This window comes from Lampris incognitus, chromosome 18, assembly GCF_029633865.1.
Source record: "Lampris incognitus isolate fLamInc1 chromosome 18, fLamInc1.hap2, whole genome shotgun sequence".
NCBI classification, from domain to species: Eukaryota; Metazoa; Chordata; class Actinopteri; order Lampriformes; family Lampridae; genus Lampris; species Lampris incognitus.
Window position 1 is genome coordinate 28,673,882 of NC_079228.1, and position 12,196 is coordinate 28,686,077.

Genomic DNA, 12,196 nt, shown 5'->3' on the forward strand with positions numbered 1-12,196 from the left:
GGGTGGGGAGGGTTAAGGGAGGGGACAAGATGGGGTTCTACAGGTCTTTTGTCATTCTTTCTGTAAGGCGAGTCACACAGTCTGATGTAAGACCTTCAAATGACTGATGGGCATAGTTGAGGGATGAGAGAAGGCGGAATGAGGAAGGGCAGAAATAAAATAGAACCATCCCGTGAATCAGGTGAATCAGTTCTTCGAGATACAACATTTATTGACAGATATGTTTCATCACTCATCTAAGTCACTGCTACCGCATAAACTGAATGCAATCTAAATTGGAGTTCATCCGTAATTGAAGTACACAAATGAGTCACTGGTGACAGGTTTCATCAAAAAAAAAATTTTCAAATTGTGATGAGCAAGTCAGCAGTATCACCTCCAAGAAGCAGGTTTTAGCTTATTCAGGCCATTAATGTGTTTAGATTTTAACATCTATTTGTGACATCTGGTATAGTCAATCACATTACACGTTTAATTACATTTCTAAACATGCATTATACTGCGCTACTGTAAGATATAGCCTTACTGATTGCATAGATTTGTCTTTCTCTCGTACACCAGGCACATACATCATCATTACTGTCTTTTATGCCTCATACTGATCCCGTTTTTTATATTTCTATGCGTTCCCATTCATATTTCTTCTGGTGCCACAAACCCAATTTCTTCACTGGGGTTTCCATCCATCCATCAATTCATCCATTAGCCAAACTGCTTATCCTGCTCTCAGGGTCGCAGGGATGATGGAGCCTATCCCAGCAGTCACTGGGCGGCAGGCGGGGAGACACCATGGACAGGCTGCCAGGCCATCACAGGGTCGACACACACACACACACACACACACACACACACACACACACACACACACACACACACACACACACACACACACACACACACCTAGGGACAGTATGGCCGATGCACCTGACCTACATGTCTTTGGACTGTGGGAGGAAACCGGAGCACCCGGAGGAAACCCACGCAGACACGGGGAGAACATGCAAACGCCACCCAGAGGACGACCCGATTTCTTTTACCAATAGACTTTATTGACTTTTAATCTTTGTAACTAATTGCCTTTGTTTGAACAAGAATAATATATTGTAAAATAACAAAGGCGTCTACCACTGAAACCTAACATGCACATTAATTGATCTAGTCCAATGCTCCTCACAACCCTTTAATTCAGGGTTTTGTTTTTTTCACTACCTGCCCCTCCCCCACCCCCCAATTCCATCCCACCCACCCAAAACAAAAAGTTTTGGTGGAGGAGCCAAAACAAAGAACGCCGCAATTTACGCCGTCTTAACGTTAACACGTACTTGGAATCTGGGTGCCGCTCCTGACGTTTGACTGGGACAGATGAAAACGAAGGAAAAGAAAGGACTTCCTGTTGACACAGGAAGTCCTTTTAAGGAGCGTCTCGGTGAGGGCCTATTTACACTGAATACACTTGGGAGTCGCTCGAGGCTTGGACTGGAGCGTTTGGAGACACGACGCGAGGCTTTCACAGCCCCCGGCACACTCGCATGGTCGAAAGGTGCCTATGTCGCACAGAGCCGTCAGACGGGTGGGTAGAAATACCTCGACTACGTCACCTAGCTAAATCTTCGGGCACAGTAACAGCAGTCGCTAGCTGAATAGGCACCGAAACGGAGAACCGGTGCGTCCTGTTGGACGTGTTTTAAGGTCAAATCACAACAGTAACTTGAGTTGCTGTCTCTTCTCTCATGTATGTGAATGGTATGATGGGAGTCTCCCGTGTGCATGTGTGTAGTCTGTCCTCCTGTCAGGTCTCCATGGTGACGGTGGTCGCGTGGCTCGGGTCCCGGGCTGTTCCGGTGGCGTCTGGACACTGTTTGCCATCCTCATCTTCATATATTTTATAATTCCAATATAATTGTTATCCTCTTTCAATGTTGTATTGTGTAAATTGTGTACACACAACATCAATTGCATGTCTGTCCGTCTTGGGACAGAGATCCCTCCTTTGTTGCTCTCCCTGAGGTTTTTTTTTTCCTCCTCTTTTTGATTAATTTGTGATACTGGGCTATTACAAATAAAATTGACTTGACTTACGGAAGGGGGGGAAAAAAAGGGCTTTTCCACTTTTGGAGTTGAACAGATTTTTTATTGAATTCTTTAAAGTTCGGCAACGCCTCATTCACAAAACATTCAGCTAAACATAGCCAACACATTGCTTTTTGAAGAAGTAGAAAATGCCAAGAGGTCTCAGAAAGGAGAGACCGGTCATTCAACTCTGGATTTGTACTTGCATCCAAGTGCCATTCTAAAAGATTTCCAGTTGCTTCAAATGGAACCCAAGTTAACATCAAAACGTTTCTGCCACTTACATGTGTCATATTACCAAGATAAATACAAGCATTATCCCGCAGATTTTAAGTTGTACGCAAAGCCAATTTGACATCAATGAATAAAAACAGCTTAGAACAAGCACATTGCATTGATTTAAAGAAGAAGAAAAAAAACTAGGACACTTCACAGAAATAGAATCCAATGTCAACAATGTCATGTGCATCAACTGAGCTAGACAATCATCGAAGTAAAGGCATTATACAGCAATAGACGTGGAAATTAAATGTTTGAAGGTTAAACATGAGATTTTTCACTTAATTTTAAATCAACAAGCGATGAAAATGTGTGCTTTGTGTGTATTATGGCCTGGGATATGGCAAAATGGGCCATGTGCAATTTGTTTTGGCCTTATTTCACTAAGAAAAAAAAATTGGTCTTACAACAAACAACCAAAGTCAGTTGATTTCTACTGGCACCCAAAGCCCTGTTCTTTACTTTTATGGTCACTCATTCTGATTAGAAAATTCAGTTAACTTGGTGTAGTCTTATTCAGGTCACCGTTTCAAAATGGGGTTACACACAAGACCATCTAGTGATGTTCTCACAAAGCCAATGAAGGTAACCATTAAGTCTCAATTCATAAGAGGATATCGCCGACAGAGTTTGATCTACATTTTACTGACTGGTTACAATACGCCTGAAGGCTGCCAGTGAAGCCCCACGTGAAAAACAAGCTCAGGATAAAAAAAATATATATACATGCGAGACCATGGAGCTTGGATGAGGAGACTGTTAAAGTGTATCTGTGTGTAAGTGTGTGTATATGTAAACAGTATATATATGCATACTCATGGCTGTTTTGCTGTGTTCTTAAATTTAGTCAAATATGTCATTTTGCACAAACAGGCCTACCTTTGTACAATTAGGTATGTGTGTGTGTGTGTGTGTGTGTGTGTGTGTGTGTGTGTGTGTGTGTGTGTGTGTGTGTGTGTGTGTGTGTTTTATGCTATGTCTTCACTCCCTCACACCAAGACCTTGCCCATAAGTACAGTAGTGAATGCTGCGAGGGCCAGGGGTAGCACTGTGATGCTGGGCAGGGCAGGGGCCGCGTTACACAAGTCAGAGTCACAGCACGTTTTGGTCATTGTGTAGGTGGTGGTGTTGGAGGACGGTGGGAAAGTCACCGTTTCCGTCGTGTTGCACTCGGCCACCTTTAGACAGCCCTTCATCTTGACGTCCACAACACCAACTGTTAAGAGACAACCAACATATTTAAAGGCCTTCAATTATAGCCATACTCTGGCTGCGAGGTAAATACAGTCGGTGAAATGCTGCACTTGTTCCCTCCTTGTGATTTTTCCTCATTGAAAAACCCTAGCCAGTTTCACACATCACAAATTTCACATTGCTGTCAACTCAGTCGTATATAGTTCTTGAGATCTTTTGGTCATGGGGAGAATTTCATTTGCGCAATGTTTTCCAAAGAAATAAATAGTTGATATAACCTACCCAAGTATTTCAAACTGGTTTACAAATAAGAGGTGTCCATCAAGGTTGTAAAATTTCATGTTCTTAAATTTCTGACTGTGACAGTATTGCCATTGGGTATTATAAATCATCCTTCGGTCCACGGGTTAGCCATCTTCAGAGAAATCAAAATTAGTGCAGCTAGCAGATGATACTGTATTGTTTCTTAAAGGTAAGTCAGAAATACCAAAAGAAGTTCTGTCTTTCTTCAGGTCTGAAACCACACAAACTTCAATGTTTGGCATATCGGTTAAACAGTATTGTGTCACGTCCGGGTAGCGTGGCGGTCTATTCAGTTGCCTACCAACACGGGATCACCAGTTCGAATCCCCGTGTTATCTCTGGCTTGGTTGGGCATCCATATAGACAATTGGCCGTGTCTGCAGGTGGGATACTGGATGTGGGTATGTGTCCTGGTCGCTGCACTTGCGCCTCCTCTGGTCGGTCGGGGTGCCTGTTCAGGGGGGAGGTGGAACTGGGGGGGAATAGCGTGATCTTCCCACGTGCTACGTCCCCCTGGTGAAACTCCTAACTGTCAGGTGATAAGAAGCTGCTGGTGACTTCACATGTAATGGAAGAGACGTGGTAGTCTGCAGCCCTCCCCAGATCAGCAGAGGGGGTGGAGCAGTGACCAGAATGGCTTGGAAGAGTGGGGTAATTGGCCAGATACAATTGGGGGAGAAAAGGGGGGCGGGGAATCTGGGAAAAAAAGTGTCATACTACCCATATTTATTAAAAAGAGAAAGATGGAGAGCAGTAGCCTAACTTTTCTCACCAAACTTAAAAAAGACTAGTCAATGTTAAACATTCGGTTTATGAAGTAGAAAACATCATGTTTAATGCTGAAACTGGGCCCTTACCCGCTTTTCCAGTGCCACTGTAGCAATGCTCTCCCGCATCACATGTGACTTTTGTGGTGATGCACATATTCCAAAAACCAATTCTACAATTGTAGCACTGCAGAGCTTGGCCTGAAAGAAATGGAGAGAAAAACTTGTTAGGAAAAAAGGTTGAAAACAAGGTTGATGGCTCATGTACAGCATCCTGCGTTCCAATACACCGTCATATTTTACCAAAATGATGGTTTGTGGATACTCATTTGGCATCCAGAGTGCTTGTCTAAAAAGTGTACCCGTGTACCGTTTACCATAACACGGGTGCTGTGACATTAGTATGGTAAAGGGACTTAAAGTCAAGTCAGTCATAATTAGATGGGCAGTACCCCTCAATTTTAGTTGATTACTCTGCTTTTCAAAGCACACCATAAGCCAGGGCTTCCAAAAAGGCATAACGCAAAGCCTAAGGTGACTCCAAGACCAGAAGGTTCTAATTCGTTTCAGGAAAAAGTTGTTCTTTTTCCAAAAACAAAAGTAAAGGGGAGACTAAATTTGACTGAAGGATTTGCTACCTTGTGTATAAATGTCATGTAGTCTGTGACTGAGCGGACTGGAAGGAAACAGAAGGCTTTAGTGTCGCTTCAAAACTCACTTCACTTCACTTCACATGAACCCAATACTATAATAAGAAACTTGTTCTTCGAGTCATGAGGCGACTCCTCGGGCAAAGAAAAATTAACCCATCTCAGAAATACACATGCTTTCCTTTAATAAAACTAACTCAAGAGAACCCTTCATTGCAGTCAATTTTATTCGTTTTTTATTGTTTTTTTTATTCATTACAAGCACCTTACTGTGCTTAAATACATATAGAATTTGCAGGCCTCAATGGGAATAAACCCCAAAGCTAATGGTATCAACAGTTTAGTCATCCCTAGGTAGCAATAGGGGGCATACTGATGCTAAATCTGCATCATTAAAAAGCTTAATTCAACAACTGTGCAATCCCCTAATCTTACTAAAAAAAAACAAAAACATATGCAATGTGTGTATGAGGTAATGCTTGTGTTTGCTTCATATGGGCGTTTGTATCACACACACACACACACACACACACACACACACACACACACACACACACACACACACACGAAACAAAGGAAGATTTAGTACCTTGTACTACTGGTTTCGGTAACACCCATGCTTATGGAGTTGACTTTACATTCAAAAGGTAACAAAGAAGACACCACTCCCAAAAGAGGTGCATTCACAATAAAGCTGATTCCCAATTGCTAAAAACGACTGATAAAAGAGGGGGTGGTACAGTGCCTCTAACATCAATTTCTACATCAACTCAATTTTTGATCCCATTTGAAAAGACGGCATTTCTGGTAACAACAGTTATCTCGCCGTTAATTTCAGAGGCATAAATTATTCAGTAGAACTCATTTATTACACGGTCTTGGTACAAGATTTTAATGTTGGTTTAGTTAAAAACAATGCATCACAAGTTACCCTTGGACTGAAAACTATGTTAACTTTCATCCAATAAGAAAAGACAACACACAAAGCATTGAGGATAATTCCATCCACCGGATTATGATATCCAGAGTTATGAGTTCTGCTCGTCTGGCCACACCCAGCAATGCTTCAGGGCTCCTTTCTGCACAAGACTAAAGAATGCAGTGCTCGCCGGTGTTTTCTGCATCTGGTTGGCAGGCTTTTTGAGGGTGAAAAAATCAAGTCTAACCTGTCCCTTGAGCCCAACCCCACCGCAGCCATTTATGCACACCATCCACATCTTTTACCATTGAACAAGTGAACTTGATGAATAAAAAAAAAGAGAAAAAAACAAGGTCATTCTAACTGAGCCACAGTGCCGACAATGAGCATCATACTCTTTGTTGACAAAGGGTAAGAGTGTCAAGTGCACCAATTGAACTTAACTAGTGGGTTGACTAAGGAAGTGGCATTGATGCATGGGGCCACCAATGACAAACAGTAATGATGTTCAATTAAACTACACTGCATTTGTTCACCGTGGCAGAGGTTTTTAAATACATAACTTAATTGGCTGGTCGGCCATTTGGCCCACTTATTTGTGAAATATTCTCTTTAAAAAAAAAGGTGGTCACCAAAACGTTTCTTAGGAAAAAAAAATCCCCTGCAAAAAACCTTGCTGCACTACCACAAACAGATGTTCAGTCATCTTAAGCGGCCAGCGAATATCTCATGACCTAGACTAACACACTGAAGCACATATGGTAACCTCCTATATTTGATCAAAGGTGCACATAATAGGCCAATTATAATCCTTTTGACATGAGAAAATACATATGTGGTGGAGGTTGTATGCCAGAAGTGCAAAATGTTGGAGGTAACCATCGTACGTAGACAAAGGCCAACTGTGTGCATCTGAAGGGCTGAGCCACAGGACATGGCTGATGAATTTCAGGGAAAAATACCCCAAAAGTTGTTTCAGCAAAGGTATAACATGATTTCAAGCTTAGACAGTGGCTTTCCAAAAATAAACTGAAAATAAAGTTTGTAAAAAAGGTTTGCCATAACTAAGGATGCACCAACATCACTTTTCACTGCCATCACCGATCCAAGTATCAGCTTTACTAGCCCTAATCTGATCTATAACCTTTGCTGAACAGTACAGACTTAGACCATTAGTTTGGTTTCAATGGATAAGGTAACTGAGATGGAATCAATTCCCCCCCCACCGCTAAAAGAAATACAAGGTTCATGCATCATCAGCAGCAGCAGCAGTCGGGTCGCGGTGGTAGCAAGCTAAGTAGGGCATTCCAGATGCCCCTCTCCCCAGCAACGCCCTCCAGCTCCTCCTGGGGGATCCCAAGGCGTTCCCAGGCCAGATTGGACATGTAGTCCCTCCAGCAAGTTGTGGGTCTACCCCAGGGTCTCCTCCCAGTTGGCTGTGCCTGGTAAACCTCCAAAGGAAGGCACCTCAACTGGCTCCTTTCAACACGAAGGAGCAGCGGCTCTACTCCGAACTCCCTCTGGATGTCCGAGCTCCTCACCCTAAGGCTGAGCCCAGACACCCTACAGAGGAAATTCACTTCAGCCGCTTATATCCACAATCTCACCCTTTCGGTCACTACCCAAAGCTGATGACCATAGGTGAGGGTTGGAACGAAGACTGACTGGTGAATTGAGAGCTTTGCCTTCCGGCTCAGCTCCCTCTTCAAGGTCAATACAAGGTCCCACATGCCAAGAATGCAATAAACCCAAGCCATTATGCTTTAATTTGACTTGCTACTCATGACTTTGGGTATTGGATTTTAGTCATGGGTAAAAACTCTGATACGATACTCCATGTAAGCCAAGCATCAGCCTGACCAGTACTGACACATCCCTTGGCAAATCAGAAATAATAAGCATCTGCTTGTGTGGGGCACAAAGACACTCGTTTTTCTTTTTCTCTGCTTTTCCTCACTGGTGGATGAAAATGTGCACACCCATACATATATGGACATGAAACATGAACACATCCGAGCTAATTAAATCATCTTTCCATGGCACACAGCAAACAAACTATAGCTGTCACAAAATCAGATATGAGGCAAAGCGCGAGGGCTTAAGGGCAATGAATAATAAACATTCACAAGGAGAACGGATTGAGCACAGTGTACTGCTAATAGGTAATGTTATTGTCCTGCCAAAATTGAGAAATGGGGCCGACTCATGCACTGCACCAAGAACCCATTATTGCAACCGGTGGCATAAATTTGAGCAGTTTTAAATCTGTCACTAATTCTGACAGCTGTTCTGCTTGAGTAATACATTTCAATGCCACTATGGCTACCAGTCAAACGCTTTAACACAACATATAAGTGGACAGTTAATACTAGAGCACGTGCCACTTATCCGCTTAGATGGTTATCATCAGTCAAGTGTGGCTTACTACTGCCCCTTGGCGTTAATTTACTGGAACTACATGACAAGCATCTGATGCATGACCAATTAAAAAAATAAAAATCTGGAGAGCCCAAAAAATATGATGAAGGACAATCATCACTTGACATGAAGGACAATATAAATCAAATTACATGAATTATAGTTATTCTATAGATTGAGGTCAAATACTTTGCCCCTTATAATGAGTGTTCTTGGGGGAGGTATGTCTCAGTCGGGACCTTTGAATAAAAACGCCTTACAGAAAAGTCAGTTCAAATGGCAATTTATGAATTAATATTCAAGTTTTACAACTGAAGACAACGTTGTCTAACTCACCACTCAATACGAATGTAGGTCTCTTTTGATGACATCTAAATAGACTAAGCAAACACTCGGCTTTTTTTATAGCTCATCTCCACCCACGCACATTGATAAAAAAGGTTAAGAAAAGGTTGTAGGTGAAGAGGAAGGTGATGGTGGTGTGGGTTAGACTGAAGGTGGCAGTGTTGTGGTAAAGCGCCACACACCAGCTTCTCACAAGTCTACACAAACGCCAGGGTGTCGCCTTTCTACTCGACTTACGTGTGCCGCCTGCGTCACTTGGGTCTCTGCGTCTTTGAGGCCCCCCAGGCTACAGTAGGGTGTGTGCAGACCGGAGACTTTGAGTAATGGGTAGCTGCAAACAAACATGGCCTGGAGCGTGGGCATGCCAACACCCACCCCAACACTTAACCCTAATCTTGACCACCCTGAATTAGTTTTTGACTGACAGAGGATTATAAGCCTCTGATTGGCAAAATCAAATAATGATTGACAGTTACCCCACCTCTCTCACAGTCCAGTCTGCAGAGACACGGCCCTAATTCATCAATCGTTCGCACGTACAAATTTGTTCTTACACGCCCATGGAATTTTTTTTCGCTCTCAAGTTTGTCTGGCAATCAGCTGCAAAGCTTGATGGTTACTTGCAATTCCTTCCCCCTAACGTCTGTTTTCTCCCTCTTGCAATGAGCCATCAACCAGGCTTACAAAGACTTCAGGGTTTATCCAGGTTCTACACTAGTCTTCAAGACAAACCTCAGGGCTAAAAAATTCCATGGGTGTGTAAGAACAAAATTTGTACGTAGATGAATGAGACCCAATGTGATTTTTTTCCCCATACACAAGCATAGCCCCCCCCAAACGGCTATATAATGCCCTCTTTATTGATTTTATCATGATGACAATCAGTTCTACCACCCTAGGCCTGTACCAATGCATTTCTGCTAAAACAAAAACAAAAACAAAAAACAACAACAAAAACATAAAAAATGTTCACAATCTCTTTAAATTTTTGTCTGCGTGACTGGTTACAGATAAAAAGCAGTACCCATTAAATGACACAAACGTTTTGGCACAATTTCACACACTGAAATATGACACAAGGAGACACAAATGCTCTAGGAGATCACATTTCTTTTAAAGGAACTGCCTTTTCTGTTCAATAAGTACTAAACAGCATTTCGCAGTGTGCAGTGGACCAGAGTAAACCAGCCCTGCACTATATAGCAGAGACACATCCATTCAAAACCAGCTACAGAGTACATTTAACAACTCCCTTCAAAAGCCAGCTAACAATCATCCCCAAGCTATAACGGCCAAAAGAAAATCCACTATAGTTACTGTAGCTTAGTCAACACCATTAATAAGTACTTGGGTGTATGTAATAAAAAAAAACGTTAACCCACTGCATCCCCCTGATACCTGTGTGCACAAACATTTCTGTCAAGCAAAAAAAGGCAGTTTTGTCTATTCAATAATCACCCATGTTCCAGAAAAGAAGAAAAATTAATGACAACAAACCCTGGGGATTTTAAAACCTGCAACTGAAACAGACACACCTGCACCCCTGAGAAACTGAGATTAGGTCCCTTGTGTCCATAAAGTAAAATGAAAAGGGAATAATAACGATGATTGTGATAATAAGTGCGTTCGGGCGAGCCGTTATGCCACCACCTGAAATGCATTGTGCCGTCCCAGTGTGGGGAAGGGTGGGGTTTGATTGTGATAATAAGTGCATTTGGGCGAGCCGTTATGCCACCACCTGAAATGCATTGAGCCGTCCCAGTGTGGGGAAGGGTGGGGTTTGAAAGGGGAGTTAGGCGCATCGGAGCAGAGGGGGGCTGCAGGGAGACGTAACACAGCCTACAAAGGCCCATAATGACACAAAGGCGGCCAAGACGAGGGAAACGTAGCCTGCAAACCCCCCTGTTGTCCTGAAACCAGAGACTCCGCATCGCCTCGGGGGACTATTTATGGAAACCCTCGTCTAATGCCCAGTTTCTAATGACGTCTGGGAGGGAACAGACTCGTTTTAACCCCATCTCGTTTCGTGGCACACACGTAGGGGTCATGAGAAATCACCCCCAAGAATGACAAAAAGCCCCAATCTTGGAGCCATACACGAAAGCAAATGGCAAAACGTTGCCAAATAAGGCTCCTGTATGCGAATAAAAACAAACTGCCAACATTTACTCGACAAGATTTTGGCCAGCTTGTCTCCTCAAAAAGAGACCCCCCCACCCCCCAAATACGTCATTGAAATGTCCTTGGGGATAACATCACAAACTAGAGAGAAATCTGGTTCCCTGCAAAGTCTGCTTCGTTGACCTTCGGCTTCACATTTCACAATTCATATTACGCTTAAATGGATTTGTCCACTTAGCGGCACAGCTCCGGTTCCCTCAAAAGTGCGACACAAAACAGAAAACACGACGTTAGCAAACGCATCAATTCACGGCAATTAAGGACCCCCTGTTCCCCTCTTACCGACTGCGAAGCAGAAACCAGCCGCAAAGACGTGAAGAATAATTTTGTTCATTTTGAGAAAAAAGTGATGCGATTTAACAACAACCTCCACGAGACCTCACAGACACACAGACACACACACACTCGGGAGTCTTTCTGGACGCGCCGACTCACAAACCGTTACCCTCCAGTGAAGCGACGAAAACTTTCCGCCAGCCCACTATTTATAATCTTCCTCACGCTTTTTTTTTTAATGTACAGCGTCATCCTCATCCTCACCCAGGGAGTGTTTCGGAGACGTCCACACCCTCTTCTCGCTTGTCCACCTGCGTGCATGGGAAAATGGAGAACTGCGAAATCGCACCCGTTGCCCCCCCCCATCAGTCAGTTGAACTGACAGTAGTTTGTTAGCATGATATTTAAAACATTCACGGCGCGACTTCCTGGGGGTTTCAGGTAATAATCAATTCTACTTGCAACACCAAACAACAACCAACACCAAAATTAGCTTACATTCAAGACGTTTGCTGGATATTATCGCTAAGCTTCCATTGTTCTCCAGTCAGTCTCTCTCTCTCTCTCTCTCTCTCTCTCTCTCTCTCTCTCTCTCTCTCTCTCTCTCTCTCTCTCTCTCTCTCTCTCTCTCTCTCTGTGTGTTTATGATTTTTAAAAAAATGCGTTCAGGTAACCTGTTCTTCAACAAAATGCTTGAATCCACAAATACATCACGGCTGACTGTCAGGGCTGGGTGACTCTGACAGAACCAAATATCCAGGTATTTTTAACTCGATGCTCCAATTTCACTTTAA

General features: G+C 43.1%; 1 protein-coding gene across 1 annotated transcript; it reads right to left on the bottom strand.

The window, feature by feature from the left end:
- Positions 1–2,109: 2,109 nt before the first annotated feature.
- spaca4l (sperm acrosome associated 4 like) lies at positions 2,110–11,572 on the bottom strand. The gene is made up of 3 exons (XM_056298625.1): positions 11,409–11,572; positions 4,704–4,814; positions 2,110–3,565 (listed from the first exon to the last, which is right to left on the bottom strand). Exons 1-3 carry the CDS (start codon positions 11,458–11,460, stop codon positions 3,339–3,341), a joined length of 390 nt encoding a protein of 129 aa, XP_056154600.1. The 5' UTR covers positions 11,461–11,572; the 3' UTR covers positions 2,110–3,338.
- Between the last annotated feature and the right edge of the window lie 624 nt (positions 11,573–12,196).

Bases quoted from the DNA above. Each gene is read 5' to 3' on its own strand.
- spaca4l (XM_056298625.1), bottom strand. From the start codon at position 11,460: ATGAACAAAATTATTCTTCACGTCTTTGCGGCTGGTTTCTGCTTCGCA. The intron at 4,815-11,408 runs GTAAGAGGGGAA...CATTTCTTTCAG, and splicing joins TGGTTTCTGCTTCGCAGTCG to GCCAAGCTCTGCAGTGCTAC. The intron at 3,566-4,703 runs GTAAGGGCCCAG...GTCTCTTAACAG, and splicing joins CAGTGGCACTGGAAAAGCGG to TTGGTGTTGTGGACGTCAAG.